The sequence below is a fragment of the Crocodylus siamensis genome, chromosome 4 (genome assembly GCF_052110815.1).
Source record: "Crocodylus siamensis isolate JL-2025a chromosome 4, ASM5211081v1, whole genome shotgun sequence".
Taxonomy (NCBI): Eukaryota; Metazoa; Chordata; order Crocodylia; family Crocodylidae; genus Crocodylus; species Crocodylus siamensis.
In genome coordinates, this window is record NC_143398.1 from 125,665,934 (window position 1) to 125,693,560 (window position 27,627).

General features: G+C 44.6%; 1 protein-coding gene across 6 annotated transcripts in view; it reads right to left on the reverse strand.

The window, feature by feature from the left end:
* Positions 1-12,434, reverse strand: part of ITPR2 (inositol 1,4,5-trisphosphate receptor type 2) — a 537,951-nt gene extending 525,517 nt beyond the window's left edge. For all 6 annotated transcript variants that reach the window (XM_090043677.1, XM_090043678.1, XM_090043675.1 and 3 more), the window contains exon 1: positions 12,166-12,434. Coding sequence is in view for 2 of the 6 variants with exons in the window: in XM_090043675.1 (XP_089899801.1) it covers positions 12,166-12,257 (92 nt within the window). In the remaining 4 variants the exon portion in view is untranslated. The remainder of the gene's footprint in view (positions 1-12,165) is intronic.
* Positions 12,435-27,627: the final 15,193 nt, after the last annotated feature.

Sequence of the window (27,627 nt, forward strand, 5' to 3'; positions counted from 1 at the left end):
GAGCTGTTCTCTGCAGGTAAGTCTGCAGTGGAGAAGAAGCATGTGAGGGGCAGATCAAGGTCCCCATGATGAGGGAGGGAGGAAGTAGAGCAGGGTTAGGGGCTGGGGTTGCTGTCCTGCCAAGGCAGTGCATGGGACTCAGGGTGGACAGCAAGACAGAGCTGCAGGGAGTTCATCCAGGGGGCATAGGAGAAGTGGCTCCCACCATTGAGTGCATCCTCCGGGGGAGGCACGGCAGGGACATGTGCTCCCCCAGATCTGTGCAGGCTATCCACTGTGGGCTTGGGGCTCTCCACCCTACTGCTTTTGCCCTGGGAGGCCCATGCCAGCCATGCACACCATGTCCATCTGGCAGCAGTGGGGGCAGCAAGTTGTGCCTCCCACTGCCAGGTGGGCAGGGGATGTGCAACCGGTGCAGGGCTCACAGGACAAAGGCAGTAGGGCAGAGCGCTCCAAACCCACAGAGGATAACCCACATCTGCCCTCACCCCACTCAGTTCTGCTCCATTTAAAAGGACCCCCTGCACTTAAAAATGGTGTTGGCAGCACTTGGAACTAAAGCTTATCAAATGAGCTTTAGTTCAAGTGCTCCCGCTGCCGTTTTTAAGCATTGGGACACTGATCCCCTGGACAAGCCACCTGTGGCTCTGTCCTGCTGCCTGCCCCAGCCCTGGGTCCCACGCACCAACCTGGCTGGGCAGGGCCCCCAGCCCCACTCCCTCCCCCACAGTGGGGCCCTTGATCTGCCCCCCCCACACACACACACACACACTCCTTCCCCTGCACAGACTTACCTGCAGAGACCTGCTCTCCACACTGCCCGGCTGCATTCCTGTAGGTCGGTTATCGGATCAGTATCAGCCAATGTGGCTGGTTAATAGTTGGCTATCAGTATCAGCCAAGAAAATCTTTATCGGTGGGCCCCTACCCTTAACAGCAAGGAGGACAATGGGAGAATGGGCCTGGAAAATGAAATGTCCTCTGACCCAAGGTAGCAGAGCTGAACCTCATTTCTCCATTTTGTATATATGCTACTTGTCCCTATGAAAACTGTCCTGTAAAGTAAGTTATGGGGGCAATTCTGTGAATACCTGTATTTCTAACTACATGTCACCTTTGTTCAGCTTCTTCACTCACACTATGTGTTTACGTGTCAACAATTCATAAAAGAGGAAAATTAGTACAATGTAGTCTGTCATGAAGCCCACGGACAAATCAAGCAAAATAATGAAAAAGCTGTTTTACAGAGTTCAGTGAAACCTGTCCTAGGCATTTCAAAAGATGTAGAATGATGTGTGTGGCAGGGCACTATGTGTGCCTGCCACTTTAAGGCCCTGGAGCTGACAGCCTCCAGGTGCCTAATGAGGGCAGCCATTTTAGGCTCAGGGTTGCCTATATAAACAAGGCAGTTTGGCTGCTGGAGGGCAGGCAAGAACATTGCCTGGTCTGAGGGCTGCTGAGTTTCATCTGGAGATAAGGGAGGAGCTGTAGGGGATGGTAGGAGAAACTACACCCTGCTGGGAGTGGGTGGCCTGGTGGGGCTCCCAGTGGTGTGGGAGTCCCCAGGAAATGCCAGGCCAGTGATCACCCCAGTGAAAGGCAGGTCAGGGTGCCTTAATCCCTATCCCTCACCTTTGGGTGGGTCGTGTACATCAGAGGTAGTTGTGGAGATGCAAGCCCCAAGGAGGAGAGTTAAAGGCCGGGTGTGGCCAAGGCTGCCTGAGCCCCATGGCGGTTTGAGACCCTGAGGAGGAGAGTTGGAGGGCGAGGCATGGCTATAGCCACCTGAACCCACCTGTGGAGGGAAGCCCCAAGCCCAAGCCTCCAGTGTGAGGGGGGCAGTGTGTGGAGCCCTGTGAAGGGAGAGGGGGGCTCAGCCAGAGAGAGCTGAGTCCTGACCCCAGTAAGTCCTCCAATGTGGGGAAGCAGAGTTTGGGTCAAATATAACACTGGTAATAGCACCACAACCTGCGGCCCAAGGGGGGAATGAGAGTCCCCTGTGAGACCCTGAGGCACCAGCCGTGGTGTGAGGTAACCCTGGCTCCCCATGTCTCTGGAGGAGGACCCAGAGAGGGGGACCCCAGGAAAAGAGTATGGGTTATACATCAAGGCCTGCCAGAGCTTCCCCTGACTGGCCCAAGCGGGGGCCAGGACCAGGAGGTCAAGGAGGCCCATCGAGACAGACGCCCAAGAGCCAGGGGCCTGGGGTCCCAACTGGCCTGGAGGTGGGCTGGGGCTAGTGTGAGCCAAAGGTCCCAGTGAGGGGACCACACCCGAAGGGGGACTGGTGGCAGGGAGATATATAACCCAGTATGATGGCAGCAGAGTCTGCCTGAAGGGAGGAACTCAGTTGGGGGGTCCTACAGCAGGATTCTGGGCCCCATCATGGGGTCTGGTGCATATGAGAACATCAGGATGTCATCTGCGAGGCCTGGGCTGCGGTGTAGGGGAGGAATGGAGCCACAGATAGCGCCCCCTAGCAGCACGGCAGAAAATGGGCAGCCTCCACCTAATTACATCTATTAATTAATCAATTAAGACCTAGGTGTGGTGGGCAAGAAGGCAGGCAGTTTGCCTAAGAACAGGTGGGCGGGCCACGCGGAGATTGGCCCCAGTAGGCCCCCTGTTACAATGTGGTCCCTGCGTTTTGAAAGCAAACAGAAGCTGTTCCAGATGATGTAAACAGCCAGCTTAAGAAAGTATATGTATTTGCTAAAACATTCCAGTATTTTTTTTTCTCTTCTTTAGGAGTAAATCTCTCTCCCACCATCTCTAAGGGTGTCCTTCCTGAAAGACAACTCTTAACTATGTGTTCCAAAATGGTGTTGCATGAAGTGTCTGCCAGCAGCAACACCAAGGAGCATTATGTTGGTGTAACAGGGATGACTAGATGTATCAACCATACAGTCCACCTGCTGGGGTCTGCAGCTGACATCAGTTTTCCCCCAAAACTGACCCACCACAATGACCCCACCATGCACACAAACATACTTTTTCCCATTGCACCAAAAGACCAGTGAGAGAGAATTCTCCATTCACAACGCATTTCCATAATATGCTTTATTCTGTTAACCATGAGACCCACATTTTAAGGGTAAGGCACTGGACTGAGATTTAAGAGACCTGGCTACATTGTCAAGCTCTGCCAAAGACTGTGTGTGTGACCTGAGGCACCTTATTTAATTTTTTCCGGGCCTCTGCTCCCTATCTATAGAATGAGGATAGTCATACAGATATTTTTTTTTCCTCTTAAAGTCTTCTCTGTCTGGTCCAGTAGCAAGGACAATTTCCGACTATATGTCTGCACTCTGTCTAGCAGTCAGGCCACAAACTCTAGGCAGAACCCAGTTGAAAATACTGTGAAAATAATTATAAATACAAAAGGTGGTATTAATCTAAATCTTTAATCTAAAATGTTAATGAAACATTTTTCATGCAAATTAGCAATTTCATCAAAACTGATTTTTTTTTCTGTCTGAGCAGGTCAATTGTACATATTTTAAATGAGGAAAAATTGAAATATTTAGTTTTGACTACAACAATGACTTAAATGTTACTTCCATTACAACTAGTACTCACACTTTTATGTGTATAGTATATTAAAATATTACAGTTAACATATAATTAAAACAAAATGAATGTAAATAAACCTATAGTAATGAGACAAAGCATCTTGGTGGCCCCAAATCAAAAATCTTTTGAAAGGTTAGGATTTCCCATGGAATGGCAACTTTGGCTGTACTAAACCAAAAGGCAGCCTTCTGGGTTTATATACCCCAAAGTGTTCCCTTTTCATTTTTTAGGTAACAAAATAATTATAACCAAGGTTTGAATTACAGAGGAGCTCATGGGGGGCTGAGTCCCCTCCAGCCCCCCATAAGAAATGAAAGCCCCCCTCTAAGATTTTAAAATCATAATGTGGCAGGGTCTCTGATTTTAATATGGCATCATGATGGGCAGCCCAATTTATTTATTTTTTACAGACCCCCACAAGAGTCAAAGTGTAATTCAAATCCTGCTCATAATGGACAATGGTGGAAACATCTGGTCTAACTATGATTGTGCTTGTGGGAACCTGACGAACATATCTAGCAAATGCCTTCAACACCTAAAATTCTGACATCACAACACCTATCATTCATGGGCCTGGCTCTCAGACTAGAATCCTGTGTTAGGCATGTACAGCTCACTACATAGTGAATAAGGAGAGGTAACTCAGAATGGGATCCAACACTGCCAGTGTGATGAGAAGGAAACTGCCTTAAAAATCTCAACATACTACTGCCCTGAGTCAGACAACAGGAAAAAAAGGAAGACTAAGGTGAGTCCTAAATCCTGCCCTCCAAGTACCTTATCTCAGGGTCCCAGGGAGGTACATCTATCCACAGCCCTGCACCCCGTTCTTTCAAAATACTCAGCAGAGTCCACTCTTCTTTTAAGACTTGCTTGCAGGGGGAAGCATAGAGTAGCTGCTGGTTCCACCTCCAATACCCATTATATAATGGCCTAGACCAGTGCTTCCAAACTATTTTCCAATACAACCCCATTTTGACACTTGAAAATTCACAGGACCCCAGACACCAACAAAAACAAAACATCATTAAAACAACATTCTGTATATATTAAAGTTCTTGTATTACAGAACAACATATAATACAGTATATAAATATGAAAATCTATGTTTGTAAAGTACTTTTGTAAAGGGATGTGGCTGTGGGTAGGGGGGCAATAAGTTATGTTGTGGGTGTATATGTGGGGGGTGGGGGGGCAGGGTCTGGGTGTGTGGGGTCTGTGAGGTATGAGAGGATGGGAGAATGTGGGAACACCCCCGCACACTTCTCCCCATGGCATAAAGCCCCCACCACCAGTGGCAGCAGCAGCAGCAGGCACTCGGGGTGCTTGGAGCCCTCACAGGCACTGCACAGCTCCAGCCAGTGCTGCGTATGATGGCAACGAGCACAGCCAAGCCAGCCTGCCTCTATCATGTGGGTCTTCATATGGTGCATGTGCTGCTCCATGCCACCAGAAGAAGCCCCACATGGTAGAGCCAGCTGCCTTCCCCACCCACCTGCCAGGAAGGTCCTGGGAGACCCAGGGGCAGAGAAGGTACCTGGCTCAGTCATGCAGGACTTCCCCCAAGGACACAGAGCTGCATGTGCACCTTGCAGAGCCCCAGACAATAGAGGTGGGCTGGCCTGGCTGTGCTCCTTGCCAAGACATGCAGCACTGGCTGGAGCCATGTGCCACTGGGCAACAGCACCTGTTCAGGCCACAAGTGCCCGCTAACTGCTGCTGCTGGCAGCACAGGCTGTGCACCATAAGGGGGAATGTGCGAGAAGGGTTTCCACACCCCCACCCTCCCTCACATTCACATCCTGCTCACCCAAGCTCCACATTCCCACTGCCTCCCTGGGTGCAGACTCTGCTGCAACGCAGCCTGGCCCCATGCTGTGTGCTCCCACCCAGCCGCAGCTCCCCCTCACCCTGCCAATTTCCTACCTGGTGCCAACGGGATGCCAGGGAAGCCAAGCCAGTCCCCCAACAGCTGCAGTAGTGGTGGCATCAGCAGCCCTGCCTGGAAACTGCATGATGCCTGGGCTGGGCCCTTCCATGCATGAGGGTGGGAGTGAGGTACACTGACTGGACCAGATACAATTAGCTGGTGGGCACTCACAAGCCAAATGAAAGGGCCTGGCCGGCCATATTTTGCTCGCCCTTGGATTAAAGTGATTTGATTTCTCACAACCCTGTTTGGGTTGCAACTCACAGTTCAGGAACTGCTGGCCTAGACCCTGTCCAGGTTCAATTCCCCCCTCAGCCTGAAAGGATTCAGACCTGTAATGGAAGAGACCTAAGTTCTGATGCCCACCCCCAAGACAGTTTCTGTATTACATCTAATGACTGTTTAAGATAAAAGAATGGAGATATTTCCCTCAGCTGAGTACCTTAATGCCTAAGCTACCACATCATGTTTACTCTTCTACTCCCTCTCTAAGCCAATGAATCTTGAATTATTTGCTGTAAAAGTGGAACAGCTTCAAAAGGAGGGATGGAGAATATAATCACCTACCACCTATGGGGTAGTGTAGCCTACCCTATAGCCTGGCATTAAGGCTCTTTCCTCAAAGGTAGGAAAGGTGGGTTTGAATCCCCTCCAGCTGCAGAGGGAGTGCTATCTCTCGTACCCTGTGCAACTGGAATATTCTATGGATATATTCTAAAGGTGCACCGATACATCAGTACCAATATCAGATCAGCAAGCCCCCTCACTTCCCTCCCTCTCCAGACAAGCCACAGCGCCATCCCGCACCCCACTCCGCCTTGCCCCAGCTGGGCTGGGCAGCGCCTCCCCCAGCCCCACTCCCACTCCCACTCCCTCCCACACCACAAGGGCCTCAATCTGCTCCCCTCACACACACACCTCTTTCCTTCCCCCTCCTCTTTCACTACAACAGATTTACCAGCCAGACACTACTCTTCAAGCTGCTGGGCTGCATATCGGAAATCGGATCAGTATGCCTTCTTAAAAATTGGTTATCGATATCAGCCTTAAAAATCTCTATCAGCGCACCCCTAATATATTCCAGAGTATTTTATGAAATATTCTAACTACTAAAATATTCCATAAAGGGACTATTTCAGATCTTGAGTTGTTCAAATACTCTGCCTACACCTGGCATTTAAATCATTTATCCTTTTATACACATATTTTTACATAAAGTTTTCAGGGGAAAATGGGTGTGCCAAATCAATGCCTCAGGAAGTAAACAAAAATTATGAAACTAAGCATCTGCTAACAAACTCCATCCCTCAGGCAGACATAATAAGTCCTGTCAACTATTTAAGGAGTGATGTCTGTTTATGTGACAGACCTCCCCTGCCTAGAGAGGTGCTGTGAACTTTTATATTTTATTTATTGAACTACCCAACTCTCGCTTTGTTTAAGAAACAATTAGCTGTTGACAGCTTAAAATAAATAGAACTCCCTCTCTGCTTCAGAATCACTGTACTTGAGTTAGGTTTGAAGTTCTTGTTAAGCTACTTGATGGACTAAATATTATAGTGATTTAACAAGCCTTTGAAAATACTGGGCTACTCTGATCCACCCTGAGCTATGTGGTCAGGGAAGTAACAAGAGAAAGGCTCAAACCATTCAAGCAAAGACAGCAGTAATTCCACTGCCAGCTCCTCTTCATCCCCACAGACATTAGGGTTAAGTATAGATAGTCAAAAAGCCTGAGGCAGAATCGATTCAATCTTTGCCAGCTAGTCTAAGCTTCATAAATTGAACCAATAAGCAAGTGAACGTGTTCATTTCTGATTCTGGAAATGCAGCCACATGCCTGCAGTCACTCAGGCCAGATGCTAGTGGGGCACAAGAGCACTCCCTACTTGGCTGGAGCAGACAGCTTGGGCCAAAGTTAGTTCACCCACCCTACAAGGGAGTGGGGGGGTGGGATTTGTGGGGAGAGTATAAAGCATCCTGGGATACTGTGCAACTGTGAGTTAACTTGAATCTGGAGGGGATCTGGGACAAAAGATCTATAAACCAATTTAACCTAAGTCAGTTAAGTCTGATACTATATATCCATCCAGGTTTACCTCAACCCAGTTCTGGCCACTGTGAAAGCGGTTCATGTGTGCTGAACTTCTGTTGTGTCACAGATTTGAACCAGTTTCCAATCACTTATCCTGGTTTATGTCCCTAACCTAGAAGTACCTCAATATAAAGGGTCTGTCTTGCCCTGAAGCACAAAAAGAAGGCCTGCAAGTACAACAAAGAAGAAGGTCAAAACCAGTCTACCTTCCACAGCATGGTCCTACCAGAAATCTTCAGGGCTGGTCTCACTCCCCCTGCATATCTTCTACAACAGGGGTCAGCAACCCCTGGCATGTGTGCCGAGCATGACACATGAGGCCATTTTGCTCAGCATGCCACGACCAGCCCCGGGTAGCTGCTGCCAGCGACGGAGCCCGGGCTGTTCCCAGCAGGGCTTGCAGCGTCCCAGCTGCCTGCTGGGACCAGCCTGGGCTCCCAGCTGGCAGCAGCTACCCAGAGCTGGGGCCGGCTACAGCTGGGAGGCTCCAAACTGCTGCACCAGGCTCCAAAGCCCTGGTACTAGCTCTGTACCGGCACATGCAGGCATGCCTCAGAGCAGCTAGTGGGGGGGGGCCCGAGGCAGCACAACCCCTGGCTCTCCCCTGCTCCCAGCACAGAGGTGATGGCAGGTCTCCGGAGCCCAGCACAGCTCTTTGTAGCCAACCTAGGCTCTGGGCAGCTGCAGCAAGCAGTGGGCAGGCTGCAAACAGCTGGGCCCATGCAGTTGCTGCCAGCATGGAGCTGATGCCCGGTGCAGCTGTTTGCAGCATGACCACTGCTTGCTGCAGCTGCCCAGAGCCTGGGCTGGCTACAAACAGCTGCTCCAGGCTTCAGAGCCCAGTCACCAGCTCTGTGCCAGGAGCGGGGGAGAGACAGGGGCTGCGCTGCCTCAGGCCCCTCCCCCACTGCCCACTCCAAGGCACACGTGCACGTGCTGGTATGGAGCTGATGCCAGGGCTCTGGAGCCTGGCACAGCCATTTGCAGCCTCCCAGCTGCAGCTGGCCCCAGAGCCAGGGTAGCTGCTGACAGCCACAGAGCCCGAGCTGGGGCAGCAGGGGCTTTGGGCAGGAGGCAAGGGGCAGGGGCCTTAGTTGGGGGGACAAGAGGCACAATCAGGGCATCCTGCCATGTACCGCCTGCCCTTATTTTGTTTTTCTGGCATGCCGGCACCTTCCAAGGTAGGCACTGTGGTGTTTTTCAGCACTTGGGCCAAAAAACATTGCCTACCCGTTCTACAACCAGTCCAAAAGGGGTGATTGCAACCACTGGTACAGACTATATTATGTAGTGTTGCAGCGTCCTTTTTCTGGCCAACAGCATCCACAGCAACCACGGGGATCAACCACCAGGCCCACAGAAATCAAGCCAATTCACACTTGCTTCAAGGCCATCTCTGCCCTGATTTTGGAGCTACATCTTGAAGAAAGGCGATTTCCTTGACTGTTACCAAAGGCAGTGGCCCTGGCTTGTCCCCCTGCCTTCCTCTTCATTCAAACATAGATCCCGTCTCCCAAAACAAAGGGGAAGGAGCCACAGATATGAGCAAATCCACAGCCTTCACATCCAAGTGAAGAGATCATCATATGGAGTGGGGGAAGAGAATGAGGCAGAGGAGCAATCTATCTCTTGACAACTGTTAGTTTGTGAACCTGGGACTCTGGAGCCTTCTTTAAACTACCTTCTCCACCACAGACTGATGACATGACCTTGGGCAAGTTCCTTAGTCTTTGCTACCCATCTATAAAATAGTTGTGTCCTAACACAGGGGAATACTGTGGGAATTAATACATGAAAGGAGTTCAAATGCTATCACAACAGAAGCCATGTGAGCACCTTTGGCTAAATGAAGTCATTGCAGAAATATTTCTACTTTTAAATAATGCTGCTATTTCTCACAGAGATGAAGAAAATTACTCTGCCTCAATTTCAATGTATTTATAGTGCTGAAGGAGGAAAACAGAACAAAGCAACAAGACAAAAAGCCCAATAAAAACAATCAGTTTAAAAAACTAGTGGCCCTAAGAAAGAAGAAAGGGCTTATAAGAACAGGAACACATATACAATTATTTGAAGGTGCAGAAAACAGAGGTTTTGAAATGGTGACTCCTGTCATTTTAAATCCCAAAGCAAAAGGGGGTGCGAACCAAATACCAAAGAGTTACAGGTAGAAAAGAAAAAGGAATATTTAGAAACAGAGGAATAAAATCATGGAAAGATGTTTACAATTTGATGAAAGGGATAAATAGAAAGAATAGGAGGTAATAAGAAGATAAAAAGTATGAAAGACCTTGGAAACTAACTGACTTCCAATAGTATTAAAGAACTAAAATGACACAAAAGCCTGGAACTTCATTGTTAAAACTTTCACTCTATCCTTATTTCGACCTATAGCTCTCTGTCACAGAGGTCTTGGATATAAACAATCCTACTGTTGCACACTCTGCAATACAGTACCTAACCATAAATTTGTTAATTAACAGCGAATAAGATTCACTTAGCAGTGAATTTCTTTGGTGGCTTACACACTTAGCCATTGTTATGAATATACTTTCCTGCATTTAATTAACATTTTTAAAAGGCAGACTACGCTGACCGGCACTCTACTGGGTTTAGAACCACTTTGGCCCCACCCCGCCCCCATGTACATCAATTACATACTTACAATTTATACCATATAGGAGACGCTTTCATTGATAAAAATCAGTAAGGATACATGCTTATTTTAAATTACACAAACTCACTAGAACTGTTTTGAATCTTCCAGTTGAGGCCACTCAATCATTATAATTCTACTAAAAAGCTGATTTTATTGCCACATATTATTATTGTCATTCATTGTGTTTTTCTGTGATGATGTTTTTTAAACTTATTTGAAAGGCTGACCTAAAACTCTCACACCAATAAAAGCTCCAGAAAGAAAGACTAGTTAAGTATGACTTTCTGAAGAGGTGTAGTTCAGAGAAAAACAGGTCCATGAAATTAAAATATCTGATTGATGTTAAAAATAGAATAGACTTTAAGCAAACCAAAACCACTACCAAATCACTAAACAAAGATAAAATTAGACATGTGAAGTTGAAGCGTGTTAAACAAGTTGATTGCAGAGATGAGCAAGACTTTCAAAGATTTGCCCCTCCAAGTCTTTTACAAGAATGGCAAAAAAACCCAAAACACAAAAAAGAATAGCCGTAAAACAAATTCTTCAGCTGTAGTTAAAAATAACAGGCATATTCCCTTTATTCCTTTTTTTTTTTTAATATTTTGTTTTTTGAAGAACTAAATTCCTCTGTGGCCGAGGTATTTGCAAAGTGTCCATATTTTGATTTGGGATTTTTTTTTTTCCAATTCATCTAAAAGAAGCCAATAGTGCATTCTCCAGAGAACAGTACAACTTTGAAGTACAGTTTTATAGTCTTGTGTCAATACTTCAGCTTGGGTTAAAAGAAGCTGCAAGCTCTGAGCACTATTCCATATGAGGCCCTAACAATTTGGGTTCTTCAAATACTGCAACTAACACATAGGATCAACTTGGAGCACACAAATCATTCTGCTGTGGTCAAAAGACATACATGCACATTTAATGATGTTAAGCACCTACACTGCTGTTTAAAGGATCAAGGCCTAGTGTACCTCAGGGGCTGGACCCGATGATCTCTGAGGTCCCTTCCAGTCCCTAACTTCTATGAAACTATGACACTTGAGGCAAACATTAGTGGGAGTGTAATTAACGGAGCAGAAACGGTACATCTTTTTGACAGAAATCTACAAATGTTCTTAAGTATCATATCAGTCACAAGAAATGGTCTTTTCTGTTTCTGAACAGATACTCAACTTTAAGCATGTTCTCAAAAACCAGCATACATCTAGAACGTCCGGCCTTTCCTCTTTCTAGCCCTGCTCCCATATTTCTGAGTCAGCTGAAAAACTTCATTGTGGTTCTCTAGCACAGGTGACTCTAGGCCAGGGATCAGCAACCCCTGGCACACACTCCAGAGCACAGCAGGCAAAGGCACCGTGCTTGGCACATGCGCCTTGGGGTGGATGGTAGAGAAGGGGCCTGTGCTGCAGCCAAGGCAGACCTGGGATCTGCTCTCACAGCCTGTCCACTCCAGTAATCCCGCAGGCCCTACACGTCAGGCCTATCTAGTTGATCTAATAAAAGATTTACCCAAAAAACTTGTGCACCTACATGCTTACACTAACTCGACTACAACTAACACCCCTATACATGCCAGTGTGCTCTGGGACTCGGAAAGCCCAGAAAAAGGGGGATTCAGGGAGGATCTGGTGGCCAAGCTGCTTCTCTGGAGCAGCCGCATCTGAAGGGCCCCGAGGTTGTGTGAAAAAGGAAGGCTTCTGGCCGGCGCACAGGAAAGGGAAAAAAAGAAGAAGAAGCCTCCCCAGAGCCCCCGAGACGCGCGCCACTTGCCAGGGTCCTTCAGAAAAAAACTTTTTTCTTTTCTTTTTCTTCCCTTGACTCACTTCCTCCCCGGCCCCAGCCCCGCCCTCGGGCGCGCTGCCCTGTGCCCGCTTCCTGCGCCCGGCGAGGCAGGGGCCCGCTTACCCCAGCGTGCTGATGAAGCCGTTGACTGAGCCCTCGGCGTAGAGGGACACGATGTCGCCGATGTAGAGGAAGCTGGACATCTTGTCCGACATAGTGGCTCGGGCTGCGAATCCGCACCCCAGCCCCGTCCCCGGCAGCGCAAGGCAGGGCAACACCGGCCCCTCACGCCTCCTTCCTCCGTTTCCTCCCGCCGCCCATGTCGCTCGAGCCCCGGCGCCCTCGACCCCTGGCCCACGTCGGCTCGCGGCGACCGGCGGCGCTGCGCTGCGGTCCCGGGCGGGGCGGGCGAGCTGCAGCCAATCGGCTCGCCCCAGCGCTGAGCAGTTGGGCGGGGGCAAGGTGCGCTGAGCTGCGCCGCGCTCCGCACCCGCGGCGGGCTTGCCCCGCGGAGCGCGGAGCCGAGGCCACGGGCTCAGGGTGGCATGTCTGCGTCTGTGTGCACGGGCAAGGTTCTTTGAATAGATGTGGCATCTTTTATTAGACCAACTGAGTAATACTGGTCTATTCAGTCCAATAGAAGATATCATATCTACTCAACAAACCTCGCTTGCCTGTCCTTATACCAACACCATTACAACCAAAAACCCTGCAACATGGAACGTGTATGTGCGCATCTACATGCACACATGCATATATGCACACGTACAGCCACATATATACACATATGCAGCCATATATACATGTATACCTATAGCCATACATATGTGCCCATATACATGCACATGTATGTGTACATGCACACACGTGTATTTCCCACTCTGTTTCTTTTCATCAAGTTCTGCAACATCTTCCAAGTGGCTACACTTCCAGTACCCTGGGTGAAATCACTACATAATTTGGTCCTTATCTGATGCAGACCTCAGGGTCACTCGAACCTAGGAACCTAGGATCACCAAGTTGTCTGAATGAGAACAACACACATCCCTTCCTTTGTTTTGAGAAGATAGTCTCCAAGGGGATAAATGTAATCTTTGGCCCTAGAAAGTTTCCACAGGATGATTAGAATTCTGAATGAGAATCAAAGACTTCCCTGAAAACTCAGCTCACAACAAAGACAACTGCAGCTTTAAGGCCTGACTTTGCTGTCAGCAGTGAGGCAAATATTTCCCATGAGAATTAAACTAGAGCAGGACAAGGCCCCCAAGTTGTTATTTTCTTCCATGGCTATTGGTATTATAAAGCATGACCATATGCAGTGCAAGCTGTGATATGCACCCTAGTGGTGACAAAAATAACACATAAAGCCCAGTGAATAATGGATTTTTCACCTCTCAGTCCAAACCAAAAAAGTCATTTTGGGTCATGTTTCATTCAACCAAAAATATTTCATCTTATTTTGCTTTGTTTTTGTTTTTTAATGATTGACAGTTTAAAAATCATTGGAACAAAAAGATGTTTAATTTCAAAAAGTAAAAAAAATGACTAACTTTCTTATTTCCTCTACGTTTATGCATAGCCCAAATGATTTACCAAATTCAACCCATATTCACAAACTTACTTGGTTGCCTCGAGACTCCATTTTTTCAGCCAAACAAAAATCTTACCCAGCTCTAACATGATCAAACTGTTAACTGCAAGCGATACCAACATGAACCTGGGTGAGGGATGTTCATGAGGAAATGAGTAACAATGTGAAAGTTGCCTCCTTTGTATATTTAGCTTTCCACCTCCACAAAAGCCAGCATTCTCTCATTATTTCTGAGGATAAATTGTTGCTTTCAGAAAAGCTAACTCTACAGAGTGAAGCCATGAGAAAGCTTTCCCATCCAGCAGCACAAGAAATGGAATTGATATGGTTTCAAGTCCCCTGCCCACCACCATTCATATCTATGGAGTGACTTCCTTCTGTACGTTTTTTCTGTTTTATACATTTTAAAGCTATGATCATAATTTTGAGTTTTATGTCTGTGCATATGTAGGTGTATTTTTAATAAGACTAAATGACTTTGATACTTTCCTTTGTTCCTTCAATTCAATAGTGTGTGTCGCAGGACATTAAGGTGCCCTGCTCCTCTAAAAAGCTGAAACTGCTAGGGGAAGAGCCCTAGCAGTGCGTTGGAAGCCCCAGCTGTTGGTTACCCGGGGAGCCAGAATGAGTTAGTGGCCCACACCTGTCAGCAGTCAGCTGACTGGAAGGGGCAGGGACTGGCTCATATATAAACCCCGGGGCTAAGGACAGGAAGGTAGCTTCCTGTTAGCAGTTGAGGGGGAAGGAGCTCTCTCAGAGCAAGTAAAGGGGTGAGGCCTGACTGCAGGTACAGCATCTGATACTGGTGAGGGATGGAGTGCCTCTGGTGTGGCTTGAATGAGGTTATAGCCAGGTGGCTGGAATTTATGTTATAGCCCAGGGTCTTGTGTTGTCTTTACTGTTTAAGACTGGTGGCTTGGGTGAGGCTATTAGGGGAAGAAGGAGGCCTCATAGGGGGCCCATAGCAGTGTGGGGACTCTGAGTACCAGCAAGGGTGCAGCACTGGGGTGCACGGACCCTGAGTGCTAGTGAGGGTGCAGAGTGAGACAGCCAGGGAGAGCCCAGGGAGGACAAGGGGACCAAATTACAACGAGGCCCAGACCAAACAACATTAGTACCATGTGTGAGGCTTGGGGCATGGTAAAAAGGTGGCTGGAGCCATGCATAGCCCATAAGGCTAGGGTGCCCTGAAACACCTGTTGTGCCATCCATCTTGGAGTGGGGACCCACCAGGAGTCCATGGAGTCAGAGTGTATAGCAAACAGTGTCCAAGAGGATGTAAAGGCAGCCTCCCATATAGGATTCCTTTTCCCATTCTTCATCTTTGTCTTTTCCATCACTTTAATCCTTGTTCCAAAATCTCTGCTGATTATCAGTTACTCATTTCTCTCCTTCAAATCTTGCTCCTTACAAACATCTAACTTTTTCCTTGTCAATGATTTCCATAGTCTCTTCCTCATTAAGTGGCCTGAAACAACCACAGGTAAACCCTTGTGATAATGCAAAGTGCTATCTGCTTCAAGTAAATTCTGAGTCTGTCTTCTTTGCCATGTACCTTTCACACCATCGTGGGATGGAGTCCTGCAGGATGGCCATGATCTCCCCAAGGCCCCCTTGCCGTGCCAAGTTGGCCCAATGCAATGGGCACCCTCAATTCTCACCTGCCACATCTTTGATGCTGAAAAATGACACAGAAGTTGCCCACAAAGGAGTAGAATACGTAATATTACCACCATATGTACTTAAATGAGATTTTATCCATGCCCCTATACTCAAAATGGATGAAGAACTTATATGGCAGACTTGCACACTTTATGAAAGTGGGACCAAAATCAATTTCAAACTAGGGACTCAGCAGCAAAAATACTATAATGCACTTCAAGTCTCTCTCTAGATCATTTAATTTATACCATGTTCTTCATCTGTAACTGAGAAGAAATTTCAGTTCAGTAACTAATGTAACACGTGCAGACAGAATCCTCAAATTCCTTTACTTAATGAAAAGCTTTCCCAAGTAAGATCTTCAGAATCTGACCTAACAGCAATTAACATTCATTCTGGGCAGGGCAACCCTTTAATGGGCCCTAGGCAAACAAACTCATGGGGGCCTACTTAATACTGTATATGTATATTACCTTTTTCATTCAGTAATTATGTTATGTAAAATAAGCACAACTGGGTTCCTCTTTAACTTGGGGCCCTAGGCGTAAGCCTAGTTTGCCTATGTGTTTAATCCAGTCCTGATTCTGGGCTGAAAACTGTCATGTAATAGCCTTGCCAGAAAGTAAACTGTAGTTGCTGGAATGGCATACGTATGAACATTCTGTATTTTAAGAATACAAAATGAGCGCCAACTAAGATTTCTTTAAAAAAAAATGCTAAAGATGTGCTTAATGGGCTAAAGCAGTGCTTCTCAAAGTGGTGGTCCACGGACCTGTCCCTGTCTGTGAGCCACCGGTTGCTGGTCCGCAGCAAGTTGCCAGGAAAGAAAGAAATATATTTTCAGAAACATAACGCTGATATGTCATAGTGCCACAGTTCATGCGCTCCAACACTCCAGGTGACATCACATTGTGTGAAGTGAAGAAAGAGAAACAGCTGTTCGCACATCTGTGTAGCACTGCTGCACGCAGTTGCTGCCACTGGCTGAACCAGGCACTGGTCCCTGGCCCACTGGGGGGGGTGGAAAAAAAATTGCTGGTCTGCCACATCGGATAGCTTGAGAAGCACTGAGCTAAAGTCAAGGCAGATATGATAGAAGTGGCTCCCAGATTTGCTGAATACCAACTGCGTTGCCTCTTTCAATTAAATACTAAGTGGAGACATTGTCCCTCTCTCTTTTGGCCACCTGATCAAATTTAGTACTGGCTGGTAGAAGCTGAAAGTTATGACTACCATCTCACAGCTGTTTATTGACATACCTGACCTGAAATGAACTGGCAGGGTCTATCCAGTTCTTTAGTGTTGGTGTCCACAGCTAGTGGTGAGTAGCAAAAAGCAACATTTGTAAAATATGCCAATAAAAGAAAAAGGAGAAAAATCAAGACTGAAGGCCCAAATCCAGCAAACTACTTAAGTACATACTTATCTTTAAGCATAAAATTAATGAAACTATTTATATTTTTTTAATCCATCCATCCATATGAAAAGCTGGATTCCTTCTAAAAATGTGTTAGTCTTTCAGTCCTAGGACTGTCTGGGAACAGTGATCTAGAAATTTGCATTCTCAGTTGTGGACAGAAATGTTCTGTCTTAAAGACTGTTAATATCACCCTTTCAACAAGCACTGGTGAGACCATAGCTGGAGTACTGCATCCAGATCTGGACACCACACTTTAACAAGGATGTGACTGAGCTTGAAAGAGTCTAAAGAAGAGCCACCTGTATGATCAGAGTTGTAAAAGGCAAGCCATATCAGGGAAGGCTGAGGGATTTGGGACTCTTCAGCCTGAGGAAAAGAAGGATGAGGGGGGACCTGGTAGCAGATTACTCAAGGTATCAGTGAGCAACTGTTCACCAGGGCAGCTGAGGGGAAAACCATGAATAATGGCCACAAACTCCTGGAAGATTGATTTCAGGCTTAACATAAGGAAAAACTTCTTCACAGCGAGGGTGTCCAAACTATGGGATAAGCTCCCTCCAGAAATGGTGTAATCACCTACCCTGGAAATCTTCAAGAAAAGACTAGACAGTCACTTTGCTGGGGTCACCTGACCCTCAGTTATCTTTCCTGCTTGGTGCAGGAAGCTGGACCTGATGATTTTCTGAGGTCTCTTCTGGCCTTCCAATCAATTGAAGAAGTATTAAATCCGCACATTAAAAACAACGGTAATTTCTCATCTTGAATGAGAATTTTACAAAGAGCTGCAAAAATATAATTGCATGAGATAATTGTAATAAGTCTATTAAGAAAAGCAAAACATGGTGCGAGATGGTGATTGAATGTTACCTAATTTATCTAGAATAAAAGTTTTATACAAAATTTTCATAGATTTCATAGACATTAGGGCTGGAAGGGACCTCAGAAGATCATCGAGTCCAGCCCCCCTCCCAAAGGGCAGGAAGTCAGCTGGGGTCATAGGATCCCAGCAAGATAAGCATCCAATTTGCTCTTGAAGGTGTTCAATGTAGGTGCTTGAACCACCTCCGATAGCAGGCTGTTCCAGACCTTGGGGGCTCGGACAGTAAAGAAATTCTTCCTTGTGTCCAGACTGAAACGGTCCTGTAGTAGTTGATTTCATGATAACACATGAGTAAGGGAACTGTTTGTTAGCTAGCCAATTAGCTTCAAGGTGAAAGTGAGGTGGCTGAGTCAGATTTTCCAATGGTTATCTTTGATAATCTTTTGATCCAAACATAAAAATAAATTGTGTCCAGATTCAAAACCTGTCACTACTAACAAGCCATGCTTCAGGGCACACCTTTTACATACAGTAGAGGTCAAGGAGCCTTTTCTTAATCAAATTTCATATCCACATACCTATTTTCATATTAGTAGCTGTAAGTGACATTTACAGGGATAGATAATATAAATCCTATTTTAAAAATGGTAATATGAATGTTCTGCTGCACTAGGGTCAAGCTTTACCATGATTTCCAAATCTTGGATTTGGATGATCAAATAAGGATTTAGGCATGAAAAACAGGTGTTTATTCACTTTAGTGCCAGAAAAAGGTATCCAAGTACAGAATGTATACATACAACTCGGTTACATTTTTATACTTCATGATTTTTTTTTTGCATTTTTAACTTTGGCAGCATGAAAATATACCAATATATTCACATGCTAATTTCTCCTTCACAACCCAATCTTGGAAAGATGTTTTAAGAAAGCATTTGAGCTTAATTTCTGTCCTGCATAAACTGAAAAAGTGCCTGACAGATTTATAGTATTTAATGGATTTGTAAATTAGTGAAAGGGCTTGATTCCTAGACATGCACACAGTACATCTCTTATTTAAAGTATAAATTCAGGTGACAGTATTCAAATGACAGCAGACCAGGCCAATTTAATAGCCTTTTACAATAACCAGCACTGGTGTTCATTTTAGTTGAAGCAGAAGGTATTGATTTCCAGCTACAAAGGAAAAATGGGAAGGACATCAGAGAAAGATGCATTTCCAACATCACCTGAACTCAGATTGTGCCTATCACTGACACCAGCATGAAATTGTACATGATTCTTGATTTATACATTTTATAGAATCATAAAACCATAGAAAGGAGGACCTGAAGGAACCTGTAAAATCATCAATTCTTCTCTCCTGCCGTGGGCAAGAGGTAACTGAGCAATTATAATTGAGTAGTTGGGTAATTATAAATATATTCATGGGCTAATTTTCCCCCCCTCCCTACTCTTCTCTTTGGAGTTGATCTTTCAATATCATAACCTTGGTATTGATGTAATGCAGAAGATTATGAATCAAGTAAAATTAATTCCTTGAAAAGAAGAACATGGGTCAAATTATAAACCTGATTGTGATAAATATTCCATTAAGCATTCACTGAAGCATATAACATAAATATCCTTATTTGGAATTAATTAAGGTTACAAAAGGGGGAAGAAGTGTTGGACATAGGATACAAAACCTTTGTTATTCTATATACAGGGTTTTTGGTAGCACCAGGAAATCATGGCTGAAATAGTTCAAATAACCCCAGCTCTTCCCAGGCTGGTGACATAACTTTCCCAAGGGCATTCAACTGGCCTGTGGGAGAGCCAGGATCTTCTAACTAGTCCCAATTCAATCACCTGTATTAATCAAGTTCAGTGGTTCCAGGTCATCTCTGACAATTACCTTAATTGAAGATAATCCAGTTGTGTGTGCTTAATCTGAACTGGCCAAAGTCTTGAATGGAAGATGAATAGCCCTCTTCACCCAGAAGTGAGCTTTCTGCCTCAGGATTGAGGAGTACGGGTAAACTTACATTGTTACTATCTGTGCTCATCAGCTGTCTCCATTTTGAGGTTGAGTAGATATTTTTATGTTTAAAATGTTGCTGTTTTCAATAAGTGTGTTTTGTTTTAGGATCTGGACACTTGATGTTTTACTGTAGTAATTTTCTGAAAGAGGCAAACCCAGAAATAATGAGAGCTGCTGTCAATTATGAGCTGAGCATCTAAGCTAGAGAGGTTTAGATGAAACAAAGAAGTTATTCTAGCTATGCCATAATGTAATTGATATGCAAATAAACTTCTGACAAGTATTCTAAACACTTCAAGTGAGGATGTTCTTCCTTGCAGTATGTTAAAATACTCTAAAATATTTTTCTAGTTTAACAACTAAAGTTGTTTATTCAGAGAGCCAAATATAAAAATCTAAAGCAGAAAATACAAAAGTTCCTTTCTTAAAAGGCAAGTAAAAAAAACCTGTGTTTTATTTAGAGAATTCAGGAAGTATCCCCATTGCCATCTATCGGCTTACAACCACAGGGTTAAGACATCAGGAAGCAAACAAAAATGAAGTTACTATTTCTATGCAAAATGAGTGCCAATAGTTGCACTATGTTTGCATTCAGCTTTGCAGTGTCCACTGTCAGTTACTAGAAACCTGTTCATCAGAGGAACATGGGTAACTTTCAGGGTTTTTCTTTTGCCTGGCTGTGTAAAATAAACTATTTATTTATAAAATATAAAGCCACATTGTTTTAATTTTCCCTCTTAGCAGTCCCCCCTTTCAAAGGATTTCTAAAATGTTGCCACCTGTGGTGTTTAACCCTTTAATCAAAAACAACAAAAAAAACTCTTTTTAGTGAACAAAGTGAAAATATTTTCATTTTTTCAGCTTGTGACTCCAGATGTACCGCCCTCCTCCATGATCCTGATCCATGCATAGCCATCAACTAAACAAAAGAACAGCCAGCTACACTTTTTTAATACCATGACCTTAATTACAGCACCCTTATACTTTGATCTCTGTAATTAACTTTCCAGCTTTGAATTCAGTAATAATCATGTAACGGAGTGATTTACAGGGTATCCACAATGTGGTAGATGCAATGTGTTCCTAAAATGGAGGTTGAATAGCCCTCTTCACCCAGAAGTGAGCTTTTTCGCTCAGGATTGAAGAGTATGGGTAGACTTACATTGTTACTATCTGTGCTCATCTGCTGTCTCTATTCTGAGGTTGAGTTGGAAGGAAGTAATAATTGGAGTAAGATGATGGTTTTCAAGGTTGACTGGCAATTTTTTCTTCTCATTGAAATATTATGTTTCAGTAGGGGGTGGGAAGTAAAATATTAACTAAACATTTTCATGCAGGAAATCCCTTCCCCCCCACCCTAGTTATAGCCTTGTAGTTTATATGAATTAGTGGCAAGTAGAATTCCAAAAAGATACATCACCAGAGCGTACTGTAACTCCAGTTTAGTAAGGGACTGAATTACAAACTAGAGAACCCCTCTTTCCCCTTTCCCAAACTGAACACTAGCAAGCCTAGATAAAGGCCTTCTTAGGCCTGACTGAAAATTTCCCAGCAAACCTTTATATTGTTGAAAGCTCCTTGGCTAAACTGTTTGTAAACAAAATCGTATCTTACTTGAATCAATATTCCTGCCCCCCACCCCGCAAGAAAACTAAGAACCTAAAAACTAAAAAATCATGAATCTTTGGTTGCCAGAGACTGAACACATACTTTGTTTTCAAGAGAAATTGAACTTTTCTACAGAAGAAATAAATATTTTAACCAGTATTGCTCATAACCAGTTCATATTTCAAAGCTGTTAGTGCTGCAGTCCTCCATGAAGGCTGCATTGGTGCCTTCGTGCTACTGCATGAAATGTGTTCCTTATTTTGGCTTGAGATAATACTATGTGATGTAGAAACACACTGGAGCACTTGCACACGTGACAAAAATTGGTCATTTTTGTGATTTACTTGTGTCACTGTACATGTGTAGTGGCTTTTTATGATTTAAATCCGTTTGTTGCGTTGCAAACTAAACCACATCAGCATGTGGTTTACTTTGCAAGATAATAATTTTGTAATATTGCAGCCATTTGACAGCTCACCCCCCCACCCCCACAACTGCAGGAGAGGCAGGCTGAAGATGGAAGCAGTGAAGGGCCCGATCTTTTTTTTTTCACAGAGCCTGCCTTCATCTCCCACAGCCAAGGGATGAGCTGCCAGCAGGGCAAGCAGCCCCCAAGCTGTAGGGAACCCTGGTCGGTCCTTCCTTCCATGGTGGCAGCACCCAGGTGGGCTGCTAGTAGGCAGATGCTGCCCCAGCTTGGACTCAGTAGATTGTGGGATGAAGTTACGTGGTAAGCCAAGGGTTCAATTTGGGATGGATACCCTAAGGAGAGAGACTGGTTCAGTTCTGCCCTTCAGACCAGGACAAGATGAACATATTTTAGGATATTACAGGGGAATTATTTAGTACCAGAGATGGGCTCAAGTGATGGGGTTTGGAACTGATCTAGGCTGAGCTAGATCAGTCCTAACTTCAGGACTTAATACAGGTTAACATTTCAAACAGACAGCACCAAAATTCCAGGCTGGTTTCATCCTCAAACAGGAACACGTCACAAGAGTAGATTTCTGTCATTTTGGTCCTACTTTGTCTATTAAACTTTAGCCACAATCAAGCTAGAAAAACAAGCTTTTCCAGATCTTGACTCCACCAAAACTCTGAGGACAATCTCAGGCTGCAAGAAGACATCACCTCTATGCCACCATAAAATTTTGTATGGCAGCATGAAGTAAAAGCAAAGACACCCACACCTGTTGTCACACCACAAACACCCAAATGTGTGGCCACAACCAAAGGTAATACAGGTGACCCTTGCCATTCATGGGGGGGATAGGTTCTCACATTCCCTGCGAATGGTCAGATCTGCAAATAAGTCACTGGATTCATGAATGCAGTGCCCCCTGGTGGCTGGGGGAGGGTGGAGCATGGCCCCAGTGGTGCCGGCAGGAGTGGTGGGAGCCTGGCGGCAGCAAGCATACAACTCCAGAGAAGCTCCTGTAAGCGTATTTAAAATGTGGGTTCAACATCTGTGAACAACTTAAACTGCGAATGCTGAGCCTGCAGATAGTGAGGGCTTCCTGTGTAAATTTGTGCCACTATTTTCTTACATGCATCTATTTGTTTTAAGGTAAAAGGAGCTTCGGGGGCCCAATCTTACGGGCCCTAGGAATTCCCCTGTAAGTTTCCCTGTTTGCAGAGGTGTGCCCAAAATTGGAATCCCTAGGTGCACTTCTGTAAGAGGGGAAGCCCAGGTTTCCCCACTTGCAGAGGCACAACCCAAGAGTCATCCTGTAGGATCAGGCTTCTGGAGTGGCAGGGACCTGACCCTGTAAGACAACGGGTGGCTGTTTTGCCCAAAGAAGCAGATCTGCTGTCCCCGGCACACATCCCAGCACAGCTGAGCTACTTCATTGGGCAACATTTGCTTATGGCCTTACTTAGGTCCAGGGATTAAAATCTAATCTCCCCCAACTAATCCAGAAAATTTTGGTTTGGAAACAACCACCTTTCTTTAAAGCCTACCTTCTAAACTGAAATTTTTAGAAGCCACATATAAAAATCACACAGATATATCTGATTTCTTCATTCATTAAGAGGAATGCTTCCCATTAATACCTTTATCCCATACCAAGTAACAAATCTCAGCAGTTGGTACTATGCTAACAACAGCAAGGTTAAATCATGAAAAAAACCTACAAAATTTGTGCATTCAAGTTAAGTACTTGAGATTAAATTACTGTTGTAGCTGTGAGGGCAGGGAAACATATGACAGGCAAGGCTTTTCTGGTGATATAATTTAATTGGACCAACCCTACAGCTGCAAGAGACATTAGAGAAGCTGTCAGGTACCACGTGGCCTTCCTCAGGTCTTCAGTAGACCTTGTAGGCTTGTATCCCAGGACTAAAATCTAATCTGCCCTAAACACACTGGAACACCTTAAGCAGGCCAAGAGGTATCATAGAAATGTCACCTCCTGCTCCCTTACCACATGGATTTAAAGGATTACATGTGGTGTGCACTTAATGAACTTGAGAAACAAACCACTATTTCAATATTTGTACAACAAGGTAAATCAGAGGGCTGACTTTTCCTGAATGTCCTTTGTTAAACTGCTCTGGGTTTTAGTGGTAGCTATATTTATAGACAAAGTTGTATAAAATTTACATTTAAATTATAGGTAGGTAACTATAAAATAGAACTATTTAAAACACCCATGCCCTATAGCAGTGGTTCCCAAACCCTGACAGATTGCGCACCACCAATTTAAAGAGCAACCTTAAGTACCACCAGCAAATTTGTCATATAAAGTAATTATAATAAAGCTGTTAACGTGTACCACTGACAGGTTGTCTGAGTACCATTGGTGGTAGCTGTACCACAGATTGGGAACTGCTGCCCTATATCATTTCCTTATATCAATCTAGAAAAAGAAGGGGAAAAAACCCTCACCAGCAAAGTAAGTTACTTTACTGGTAAGGAAACAAATAGATTTTCCTTATTCTGTTGTATTTACACTTTTGGAGAAGTTGGGGTCAAGGATCCCTTACTTACATGTAACACAAGGATGGTAAAATTTCCTCTGGACAGACAGACCAGAAAAACCCCATGTGTCTTTCAAGGTCTATTTTAAGGGGATAAATAGTGTATAGGGTTTTTGATAGTTCTCTACATAGCAAAGTTTAACTGAAATGACTAGAAGCAACATATATTATATTAATAATATAATAAATATTAATATATAGCAAAGTTTAACTGAAATGACTAGAAGCAACATTATATTAATAATCTACAATGATACTGAAGCTCTAAAGGTTTCTGTACATAAATCAGATTTTTTTTTTTTTTTTTTACTTTTAGGTAGGATGACCACATGGGACAATGTGAAATATGGGACACTATAGCCTGCCCCCCCCCCCCACCAGCTTGCAGGCTGCAGGGAGTCAATGGCCTGTTAATGACCCCGTGTTCTTTACTTCACAAGTGTTCACAATCACCTCTGCAGTAACAATGCTCATTCCACTAATCAAGCTAACCTATTTTAGGGCAATTCTACTGTCTGCTAGGGCTTCCTATTTCATAGCTCCTACTGCTCTGCCTCTGTATCCTTATTTTGGTTTTCACCAACTAGCTGGGACTGGCTTACAAAACCCAGGACTGTTCTGGCCAAACTAGGACAAAGTCACTCTAGTTTTAGGACAAAACAACAAAATAGACAGAGACATAGACAATTCTTCAGTAGTGAAGGTCATCTTTCCTGAACAGTGCTGTATCTATAGCATGAAGCTAAGATGCATTGTATTATGTAAGTGACATAGAACATGGGAAATGTGCACCTGTAGATATGGACAAATGTATACTTTAACTGTACATTTTAAAAAGAGGGAGGGGAAAGCTGCAGCTCAGGAATATACAGTGGCTGTTGCATTGCACCTGTTTCATCAGCATGATCCTATAGCCATAAAAATGTGCTAGATCACTCTAATTTTGACCTGTATGAAACAGGGTTAAAGCTGCAACAGTTTGTCATGATATTCTTTGATATAGATGCAACTGTTACATCTGGTTTATACCCTGTTTCAACATCATGTCCTGGATGGAGGCAATATCTTTTTTTCTGTGACAGGATCACAATATTGCACCCACAATTTCACTTCAGATATGATTTAATATATATTTGCATACTTTTAAGTAATTACAGCTGTATTGCAACAGGCTACAGTCTCGCATGTTAAGCAGTGCTAGGCTGTATCAGGCCACAGACTAAATGGAGAGAAACTCCTGCAGTTGTTGCTCCTACATCTGCAGCATGGCAGCTAAGCATTGGCTGCTGCAAAAGCAATGCTGCAGGGCTGCTTCTGCTGCTGGGGCATTGACTCCATGGAAGCAGGCGGTGATTCTGATGCCCCTCCTAAGCAGGTGCCCAGGGCTGCTGCCCTGTTCACCCACCCCAAGTTATGCCACACACAAATACACACACATTATATAACTTTGTGTTACCATCAAGAAAAAACAACATAAACCAAACTAATAAAGTTATTCTATGAGTTTTTATATTAACTTGTATTGCAACTGTACCTTGGAACCCAATTCATGGATCAGCCCATTAGACTGGGCACTGTACAAGCACACAACAAAAGTACAGACCCGAGTCTTAAAAAAAAAAAATCAATGTGGGTGCTGAAAGTTTTCATGGATAGGTTACACAACATCTGTCATGAACAGTTTAGACAGTTGATCCTCCTTTGAGCAGGGGTATGGATGATTAGATCAGCATTTTCCAACCCATGGGTCATGACCAAAAAGTGGGTCCAAGAATATATGAAAGGGTTGCAAACAAATTTAAAAAATGGATCAAGAAACTTTAAAAATGGATTCTCCTTTAAAGGAGAAAAACATGGGAAACCGTGGCTTTTCCCTTGCATGCACAGTTACAGCCTGGGAGGGGATCCTTGGGCTCCCTTTGCCCCAACACAAACCCATTCCCTGCCCCACACACTGTGGGTCTGGGGCTTGGGAGCAGTGGGTCAGGAGTAAGGAGCACTGGGTTGAGACTGGCCATCAATGTTTACAAATGGGTATGAAAAAAGATTGAGAACCACTGCATCAGATGACTTCTTGTGGTCACTTACAGCCTCATTTTCTGTGCTTCTAAACCTTTATCATTCATCCCTTTTAGATGCTATAAAGTAGTCATGGGAAACTGATAGGATTCACATAAGGCCTGATCCTGTATTAGTGCAGGTTTGGATTCAGGCCAATTTATTATAGAACCTGTCCACCTCCAACACAGACACTTATCTGTCTGGGAACAGTCTAAAGACTGGGGAATTTCTCTAGCTGTGCTTTCAGAATGCAGAGTACCTAAGTTAAACTTGTCAACTGTACCGAGAACAGTTTTAAATTTCCTTGACAAAGTAACTACAAAGGGCCCGAGTTTCTGACAATAGTTGTTCAACATTATGTTTTCAGAAAAGCTGTTCTGGTGACCAGCAATGCACAATGGGATAAATATGAAAAACAGACATCCCCACAATGGAAACCAGTATTCAAATCATGGTGAAGGCCACTGAGAGCAGGAAACCACTTGACCTATTTCTAAAAAAAAGTTAAAGATTAACAGGGATGACTAAGCTGGAGAGGTGAGAAAGCTTGTAAGTTTTGCATTCTGTGGAAAGCTAGCTGGTTGTTTAGCACAGAAAGTATTAAGGGTAAATGAAGAACATTAAATAGCTCCCTCTGTGTTTATGTATACCTATTCAGTACTTCTTGCTCACGTGCCTAGGCAGAGCTGTATCCAAGTTATTTCTAACAAAAGGGACACAAGCATTTCTTGTACTCAAATGGCAAACAAACAGCTGATTAAACAGGGAGATAACATGCCCAGGTGATTAACATCTGTGTAACGGCAAACTGGGTATTGTAATGTTACAAAGACAAAGGCTAGAGCAAAAAATCCACTTGCAAGCACTATCAGGGTTAGTAACTTGGCAACATTGTCCAGATGAATGCGAACATTTGTTTCCCTGAGGACAAGAAGCACCGGCACACCTTGTGCCACTTCTATTGTCCCCAGGGAATGCCTGTGCCATGTACCCAGGTAGGGCACAGGAGGTTGGGGCCAGCAACTGTGTTGGCCTTAGCAGCCTTACCTGGGGCTCTGGGGAGCTGCAGCCACAGCTATCCTGCTGCTCAGAGCCTGGCTGGAAGCTGGAGCATAGCTCCAGCTGGCCAGGCTCTCTTTTTGGGCAGTGTGTACTGCCCTGTGTGCAGTACCCCACTTTTCTTTCACCATAGAATTTCTGGGAGTCAAAAATAACCCCATGCTGCTACCTTGCAGCACAGAAAACACTTTAATGTGTGGTGTGTGGTGCCACAAACAGGTCTGCGGCACCACATTATTGAAAATGCATTATCAATAGTGTTGTTAGAACAGCACAGCTGCCAGCTCTCATCAATAGTGTTGTTAGAACAGCACAGCTGTCAGCTCTCCCTGGTGGGAGAGAGAGGTGGAGGAGAAGCT